Source organism: Athene noctua, chromosome 4 (genome assembly GCF_965140245.1).
Source record: "Athene noctua chromosome 4, bAthNoc1.hap1.1, whole genome shotgun sequence".
In the NCBI taxonomy this organism is placed as follows: Eukaryota; Metazoa; Chordata; class Aves; order Strigiformes; family Strigidae; genus Athene; species Athene noctua.
The window spans coordinates 84,134,388-84,143,566 of NC_134040.1; the positions used below are offsets into that span (position 1 = coordinate 84,134,388).

The window sequence follows — 9,179 nt, forward strand, 5'->3', positions numbered from 1 at the left end:
TTCAATCCTGCCAAGCTACACGCACCTGGAGAGCTGACCGAGTTTAGAGAACAAAGATGGAAAAGTGTATCGAGCCTGATGACACAGATTATCCACTTACTGGTCTAGAGGTAAACAGATGAGAAGAGCTACCGTGGACTAACGTCAGGTCAGAAGACTCCTTCAAAAGCCTCATGAGAAACCACCATTCCAAACACAACTATTGATGACCACCACGCTCCTACCAGCATCTCCCTCTTTGTTGTGCCTGTCCCTGCAACAGGCGACAGCCCTGACTCAGAGCAAGCAGCACTTCTTCACACAAGAGCCCTCACGGCTGGCAGGAGCTCCTTGCCCAAGTAACAGTCCTCAACCATCAAGGCAGTAAAATACTGGGTCTTTATTTTCAGGCATCCCATCAGTCTTCTGGTGAACTTTTCTCGCCATATAAATAATGCAATTTATGAACATCTCATCGGGTAAAATAACTAGAAAAGAGTTAACTTCATCTTCCTTGATCCAAGAAAGCACATTTAAGCCAAGCCTGGATGATAACAGATATCCAGCTACATGCAAAGTTCAGCATGAAGGTAGGATACAGCCCTTTCAAGTTGAGAAAGATGTATTAAAACCGCACTCTTTATAGACCATATTTGAAATGGCAAAAGGAAAAGTAAAGCATGGCTTGCAAAACCATGAGATTGCAGGGGTACTGGACAGATCTGAGAATAAAATGGTAAAATTTAAAGTCTTTTTTTTTCTAACCTCCCCAAAAAAACAGATAGGCTGTTTTCCCTCCTCAAAAGCACCATTATTTTGGGTATTACGTTTTTCACCGCAACACTATTTTTTTCCAGAATATTTAGCACCATACAAATATGGAAAACACTACGCACCCTCTTCACTCCAAGAATAAGGCAGATGTTACATTCACGGAGGGCAGCTACCTATCTCACGAGAAAGAAAAAAAAAAAAAAAAAAAGACTTGAGAATGGTAAATGCAAATTCTGTTACTGGCCATTTTGCTGAGCTTCAGCACAACCCTTTGGAGAAGCTGTCTGACACATGAAGAGGCTATGCAACTATTCTCAGTCATGCTGTCAGATGTGCTTAATACCTTGTCATATTGACTACGAAACCAGCTAGTTTATGAACGTGTCCTTTACGAGACACACGAACACCTGTTTGCTGAAGTAGTGGTGCTTCCACGAATCAGGCGAGAAACACAAATTCAAACGACACTGACACATTTCTCTTCCACCAAAAGTGAGGAGATCAGTTTATCCATTTATCCCTTTCAAATGCGTCAAGTTTTAACAGCCCTCCTCCTTCTGGAGGCATTTTTCTATATATACAAACCAAATGTTCCTACAGTTAAAATACAGAAATAATATGTTGCCACAGGCTTGTAAAGTTTAGTTTTTAAACTTAACCAGTTAAAGTCTGGTGCATACTTATAACCATGCATCTCAGAAAAACGGATTCCCGACACTGTTGTTTCCTTATCCTCGTCCCAACATTCCCTCTGAGGTACAACATTCAAGTACCAGCTAAGAAAGAATAACCATTATAGGACACATGAGAGCAATTTTACTAAACTCTCATTATGGGAAAAACAACATTTATAGTAGTAAGAGCTCATAAACATACTAAAGCTACACTTTCAAATCTAATAACAATAGAATATAATATGTTCTTTTTAAATATTAAAGCCAGCACTTTGTTTGTATTAAAGGCAGAGCAAAATGCAGCAAGAAACCAGCAAATCTCATGACAAGGATTGAAATGCAAACAAGGAGTTATGCATCAGCTTGAGAAATACCACCGTGGTCCCCATTTTAATTTACAACTTGTTAGTTTAATGCAGGGGAAGAAGAAAAGGGGGAAAAAAAAAAAAAATAGAAATTTGCCCGCTCACCTTGACACGTTTTCTGGAATGTACTCTAGAACTGGATACCCATCACTTCTTCTGGATGCCAACTCTGAATGCGACTTCCAGGTCTCCACTAGCGTGCTGACGGGAGGGAAGGAGCTCAAGTGCTGAAACGCCTGCTCTCGAGCAACCGGCCGCGACAAAGATATCGTGCCTTGGGCGCCGATCCGGTAGTGAAATGACTGTCCACCTGAATTTACACCCACAATGGCAGAAGATGGTATACTGTTTTCTTGGTAATAGCTGCCATCGTCAGGTTCCTGCTTAATTCCCACACGTAGGCCTGGATTTGGAAAACTGCTACCTTCACAACTTCCATCAAATGAAGAAACAGGTGGTCCTAAAATCCCAGAAAGAGAGTAATAGTCTTTGTCATCCATAAAAGAAAAATACGAGCCATCTGTAAATGGGAAGGGATTTACGGTTTGATTCCCTTTAAAAGAGGCACCAGAACAAGGATGCTTGGCCGACTCTTGCTTCACTGGTACCGAAAAAGGGGAATCGGAGTTTATTTTGCTGCTGTCGCCAATGCACGCGCTGCCGAACGAACCGTCTGGCTCGGGCTTGATGAACTGCACAAGGTTCATCTGGCTGCTGTTGGAGATGGCATTCTCCATTTCCTCCATCTTAGGAAACGTGAGTTCTTGAGCACCCTTGTCTTTTGTTTCTGGACTGGGAACAGCGTCTTGGCTTCTGCCAGGTCCCGCCGGCGTGCTGGAAGCCGGGAACCCCAGGGAGTTGTTTACAGGGCTACAGATGGACGATCCCACAGTGCTGACCGCTGGGCTGGAACGAGTGGACCTGTTGTTGGCATTGGAAGGGCTGGCAATGGAACTCCTCGAGGTCAGGTTCGCAGGGCTGGACACAGAAGACCGCATCGTGATATTGTTGGGACTCGAGACGGGAGATTTCACACTGCAATGACTGGGAGGACTAGAAATTGGTGATTTCATGCTACTTATGGGGCTAGAAAGCGGAGAGCCGACATTGCTAACGTGCGCGGGACTGTGCAACATGGAGCCCCGGTTCTCAACGTTCGGCGAGCGTGACAAGGGGGTTCCCTGGCCCATGGGGCTGTGCACGGCAAAGTTCCCAAAGTTAGCAGTAGTTGAGGACACGGAGTTAACCCCCGCGGGACTACACACCGAGGAAGCCATGTTCTGAGGGCTGCAGCCCGAGGGGCTTTTCTCTTGACACATGATTGGGCTTTTGACAATAGCGTGCATGGCACCACCGTTCACAGCGCTCCCAGAGTCCGACATCAGAGACCTCAGGGGCCTGCTGGCGCTGTGCAGGGGAGAAGAGCAGTGGCCGTTCTCCTTGTAGAGCTTCACCAGCTGCTCCATGTTCTGGTAGATCTTCCCCGGGCTCCCTTGGTTCTGCTGATCGTAGGGGTAATCGGCATCTCGTATCGAATCCATGTATAAACCCATGGATTCAGCCACCGTTGCCGACAGCTCCTTCGACTCTGTCTCGGTTTTGATGTCAGAGGGCAAAAGACTGGGCTGACCGCTGTCTTGCTGCAGGCAGGAGAGTAGCTCGGGTTTTTCTTTGTTGCTGCCTTGAGCGCTGCTGTTTGCGAAAGCACCGGCAGCGCAGCTTACGTTCACAATCTCCATGTAGTTACTGTCATCAGTCTGCTCTCCAGCACCTATAGAAGAATACTCCACAGACTGAGAAACTTGACCCCACCGTCTCTCCATATCTAAGCCTTCTGGGTAGCTGTGGTATCCTTTTGTCTCCATAACTAGCAAAGACATATACAAAAAAGCAAAATTAATAAGTGACAGGATAGTGTGACTTCCTAAGGAAATTTCCTTATTTCCTAAGGAAACAAGGCGTATCCGCTCACTCTGTCTATCCTCCTCTCCGCCTGCCTGCCAGTCCCATTTCCCTGCCTCATCCATCATCCCTCGACCATTTGTCCAATTTCAATCAAACCGAGGGAAAAGGTCTCATGGATGTGACAGCCCGAGGGGTTCCAACAGATAAACCATTCAGCAATTAGGAAAGACCCAAATTATTGCTCCCTGCCCTGCCCCAAAAGGAACGGCTCGGCAACATCAGCACAACAACCGCCCACCCTCGCCAGCCACAGCCCTGCGGGTGCCCATCACCCAGCGACCTGGGAGCTAAAAAGTGGGGGGGGGGTAGAAAGGAAGGAGTGGAACCAGAGAGGTCCTGAGAGGAGGACACGCTGGGGGTAGGCAGGGCAGAAACCCCATGGGAATTGCTCTTCCAAGGACAGCTCTTCGCCTCCAGGCACCTTCCACTGCCACGCTACAGGGAGAGCAGAGCAAGGGACGCGGGTGTGCTGAGGGGGCTTCTCTTCATGGTCCAGCCCCACACAGGGTGCTTCAGAAGGAAGCAGCAGTTCTGAGGGGTCAGGTTCTGACTCGCCCCTCCACAGCTATACAAACTGTTTGCAGAGCCACCCGAGGAGACGCCAAGGCTGGGCTGAGAGGGGAGAGAAGCAGCGCAGAAGTCATACGGGGAACGTTTCTGCCACGGAGGAAGGGGATCAGATTAGGTGGGGATGCCTGGCTGTGAAATGGATCTGTAATCCTGAAAACCTCCCAGGGCAGCCAGCGAGGGGAATACATAAAGAAAAGTAAACCTTGTTCTAAACCAGACCCTAAACCCCCCCCTCCCATCCCACATGCCACTCCCTCAAGGAGCAAAACGCATGACCTAGCCACCATCGTTCTGAAAATCACATATAAGTAACAACAGGATTGTGGGGTTTTTCTTAAGGAATCGGCTCATAGTATCGTTAGAACTGTAGATCCTCAAGTGCCAGCAGTTACGGTATCAATATTACGTAAATATTTTTTCCTTTTAGAATGCATTAATTCTCCAATACTTAATTTACTGTTTAATCCCTTTGCTTGACACCACTGAAAAACACTATTTTAAGCGGAATTATAAAAACAAAACAAAAAGAACTTAAAATGAATAACTCAAATACTTTTTTTGCCTTCCTTAGAACTATGGCCCTATGCCTACATTCCCCTGAAGCACAAACTTTATCAGAACATCATTCTGTGCATCAAATCGCATTCCTATGGCCTAAAATTTTCAGCAGAAGTGCCTACTTTCACATGAAGTCACCTGAAGATAATCACCTACCCCTGATTTAAGTGCTGAGCAAGCCTAATTCCTAGAGAAATCAATTGCAGCTGCGAGTGACCAGAATTTCTGAAAACCAGGAAACTTAGTTAAGGCTTAAAATTAGGATGTAAGTGAATTTTAACCCTCAGAATCTCTTGCAGAACCACCAGGAAATCTCAGTTACAGGCCTGACGTTAACACTGGTGTGTGAGCTTCGTAGCGACCTCTCCCACAGCAGCGAATATCAAACTTCATACATAATCAATAGGCAAGCATGCTTTAAAACTTAAGCAAATAAAAATCTGGGTCACACAAAGGAAAAAAAAAAAAAAAAGAAAAAGAAAATGCCCTCCTGGTCCTGTGCTTCCAGAGAGAGAGAGAGAGGCAGTGTCTGGTAAATATATCCGAGAGGATCAAAAAACTGCAGAGAGATTATTTGTGGCCTGACACAAGTTCGGTTTAAAATGACAGGTATTAATTAGTGAGAATGCAGCAGCAAGGAGATTTTGGTGGGGGGAGCGTTGGTTTCTGTCCCCTCCGAGCGCCTTGGTGGGTCATAAAACCGAATAATCATCTCGCAGGCTGCCGATAGCGTAAGGCTTTGGTTTTGTTCTTCTGAGCAGAACTTATTACAACTTGACTAGCATGTTTATCCACGGTATCCACACTTCACCTACTGCACAGACATGCCTTTTTACTAACTTTCACTCGGTGAATTTGACTGCGGGCTAAATCATCTACGGACCACAACAGAAGCCGAGTCGCGTTTCGTATCAGCACCGAGACCATCTACACCTGATTTCTTCAAGAAGGAAGCTTATATTAGAAGCACAGCAGTTTCTCCAGACACACACCCGCCCCCCCTCCCCTCAAGAAGCACTTGCACACCGCCAGTTGTGTTTTTCACCCCCGAACATATCAACAAACACAGCCTCTGCAGTACGAGTCTCCGATCAATCAAGCATGAAACCAGTTTCACGGCAACAGTCAAATAAAAAATCAAATGGTACCTGGTATCCCTGCAACCAAAAGGTCACCTAGATACGGGAAAATCTGAAGTAAATCCAGTTTCATGAAAACTAAACCGATGGCTCAAGCGACCACCCCCTCCTTATTTCTCGGTGTCTGTAAATGAAAGTTTCCCTGCCAGCTTCGCTGATAGAACACTGCCCAAAGGGCCCGAGTTTCATCGGGAAGGATGCGCTGGGGTTTTCCCTCTTTCTCCAGGGCAGGGCAGCGCGGGTGGGCTAGCAGCGGGGACGCGTGGGCTACCGGCTGTGCCCCCCCAGCACCGCCACCCGCGGACCCCCAGCGGAGCCGGACGCGGGTCCCCTCGGCGGGGGGGGGGGGGGGCTGGTCCCTCCGTCCTGACACACACGCGTGTTAACAGCCGCGCAGGCAGCGCTCACGCTGCTTCCCCTCTCTGCCCGCCGCCGGATGGAGCATCACCGCATCTCCCGGGCAGAAAGCACCGCTCTGCACCCCCGACACCCCCCCGCGCTCCCTCCGCTTTCCCGCAGGTACAATCCGGATCGTCGCGCGTGGGGAAACGCAGCAGAAAACGAGCCAGCTCCTTCTCTCCCTCGCAGGCGTCCGCCGGGGGAGGGATCCCGAGAGCCCAAACCACGGCCCTCCTCCCCTGCTCTCCCCCCCCCCGCGCCGCCCGGACCTCCAAGAGATGAAAAAAAAAAAAAAAAAAAAAAGCTTTTTTTTTTTTTCCTCCGCGCAAACGCCACTCCCCCCCCCCCCTCCTCCCACGGCGGAGAGGGTCTGGATTATCACCGTGACACCCCCCCACGCCGAGCACTGCGGTGGGGGGGTGCGTGTCAGGGGGTGCCGAGCTCCCCAAGTGTCTCTCTGTGTGCGTGTCGTGTGTGCGCCTGTCCCCCCCCCGCCGCCACACCCGGCCAGCCCCACCTCCCGGTGCGGGTCGGGCACGGCGAGCGTCAGCCCCTCTGCCCCGCGGTACCTGTTGCGGCGGGGCGCGGAGCGGCGCGGAGGGCGGCGCGGCGGGTCTCAGCAGCCCCCCCGCACCCCCCTTCTCCCTCTTCCTCCCCCCGCCCGCCCGCCCGAGGCGCGCTGCGCCGCGCCGCCCGGTGACACGGCGCGGCACCCGGGAGGGGACGGGAAAAGGTGCCAAGTCCTTTAAAAACATGTCACATGCCCACATAAAGTTCAAGTTTACGTCCCGCACGCCGAGAGCCCTCATTGGCTGGCGGGACGCGGGGCGCCGCGCGGCCGGGGCCAGGCCGCCGCCCCATTGGCTGGGCCGCGCCGTCAGTCACCCGCCGGGCGACATGACTGAGACAAAGTTGCTGCGACACAGGCTGGGAAACGCATCTCCTTAAAGCCGCAGGGGCCTCCGCGCCCGCGCAGCCCCCGGCCCGCGGACCCCGCGCGGGGACGGGGACACCCCCACACACACGCACCTCGCGGCCGCGGGGAAGGGCGGCGGCGGCGGCGGGTCGGGTCTCCGGTCCGTCCCCGTCCCCCCCACGCCCCTCCGCGGGCAGGTGAGGTGCGCGGGGCGCGGCCGCCCCCGCCCGGTGTCCGCGCCGAGCCGGCGGTAGGGCCGGGCATCGCCGCTCCGGGATTTCCGCCTTTCAGCGGCGTAGGAATATGCGCGGTACCGACTGCGGCGGTGATTTAAGCGAAAAATTGCAAAATTAAAAAAAAAAAAAAAAAAAAGCGGGGCGGGAAGGGGGGGGGGGGGGGAGAAGAGCGGAGCGGCGGAGCGCAGGGAGGGTTCAAGGACTCGTCCTCCGCGCTCCGCCGGGGCTGGCTCCGCTCCGCGGCAGCCGCGCATCCCGCAGGGCGCCGCCGCCCGCTGCCTCCCAGGGGCAGCGAGAAGGGCCCCCCCGGCTCCGGGGTGCTGCCGCCCCCAGCGCGTTCCCACCCACCCCCCTCGGGCGCCCTCGTCCAGGCTGCAGGAATACCCTTTTCCCAGGAAAAAATAAAAAAATAAAAAAAAATAAAAAACCAGACACCGAGCAAACTTTCAGGCGATGCGCTCCCAACTCGCTCCGTAAATAACGCCCCCAGCCCCCGGCGGCCGCTGACACACGGTCCCCACCGCCCCCCCTTACCCCCCAGGCCCCCCCCCCCGAGCCCCCGGTGCGTCCCGGGCCCGGCGGGGACCGTTCCGCGGCCGCGCGGGGTGACCGAGGTGCCCCTGTGCGCGGGGGGGGTGCTGAGCCCGGCGGGGAGCGGTGCGGCGCGCTGGGGGGACGGGGGGGGGCACCGCGCATCTTCGCCCGAAATCGCCGCCCCCCTTCCTCCGGCTCGCTCTGCGCGCACAAACGGCCCGATCCGCGTATGCTCCGCGGAGCGGGGCGTGCGGTCACTAGTCCCAGCCAGAGCGGCGAATAGCCCCCGGGGTTGGGGGAGTCACGTGCCCCCCTCTTATTTTCCCCTATTTTGCCAAATATCGACCCGCACTCGCGGCCCCCGAAGCGGCGGCGGCAGCTCCTTCCCAGCGCCCGCGGAGCGACCCCGCGGAGCTGACGCGGGCGAGCAACGGCCGCGTCCTTCCCGCGAAGTTTTCACTGCTGGGGACGGGACTGGCCGTGACCTGGATACGCCGGTCGGTGTGGCGGACACCCGCCCGCCCCGCGCCGCTCCGCGCCCCGCGCAACCCTCCGCGCTGCACTCACCTCCCCTACGACATGGTGGCGCGGCGGGAGGCGGCACGGCCCCCGGTTAGTGCCAGCAAACCATCCGAGAGCCCGCACCGCCACCGAAAAAAAAAAAATAAAAAAAAAAAAGTACGCGGAGGAAAGGCCGGGCACAGCGGGCAGAGGGCGGCGGGAGGGGGCTGCGGCAGGCGGCGGCGGGGTGCCCGCGGCTCTGCGCGGCTCTGCGCGGCTCTGCGCGGCGGGGCGGACAGCTCCCACCATGGACGCCTAGGTGGGTGGGTGTTCCCGCGGGTCACACCCTCGCCCGCCGGCGGAGGGGAGCGGGGGGTGGATCCAGCACCGGCGGGAGGGGGAATTTGGGGAAGGGGGGTGGGGGAGAGAAGGGAGGGCGGGGGAGGGAGAGAGAGAGACACCCTCCCCCCCCCAAAAAAAAAAAAAAAATAAAACCCACAAAAAACCAACAAACCCGGAAAAAAAAAAAAAAAAAAAAAAAACTTATGTCATTCCAGGTAAAACTCCCA

General features: G+C 53.9%; 1 protein-coding gene across 4 annotated transcripts in view; it reads right to left on the reverse strand.

Moving 5' to 3' along the window:
• NR3C2 (nuclear receptor subfamily 3 group C member 2) overlaps positions 1-8,788 on the reverse strand; it is a 220,181-nt gene extending 211,393 nt beyond the window's left edge. Inside the window, exons 1-2 of one of the 4 annotated variants that reach the window (XM_074905916.1) lie at positions 8,677-8,788; positions 1,898-3,659 (exon numbers count right to left, since the gene is read on the reverse strand). In XM_074905916.1, coding sequence (XP_074762017.1) covers positions 1,898-3,657 — 1,760 coding nt within the window. In that variant the 5' untranslated portion in view covers positions 3,658-3,659; positions 8,677-8,788. Of the gene's footprint in view, positions 1-1,897; positions 3,673-6,033; positions 6,040-6,992; positions 7,043-8,676 lie in introns of those variants that run through there. The other 3 variants (XM_074905915.1, XM_074905917.1, XM_074905914.1) reach the window with 3 other exon arrangements.
• Between the last annotated feature and the right edge of the window lie 391 nt (positions 8,789-9,179).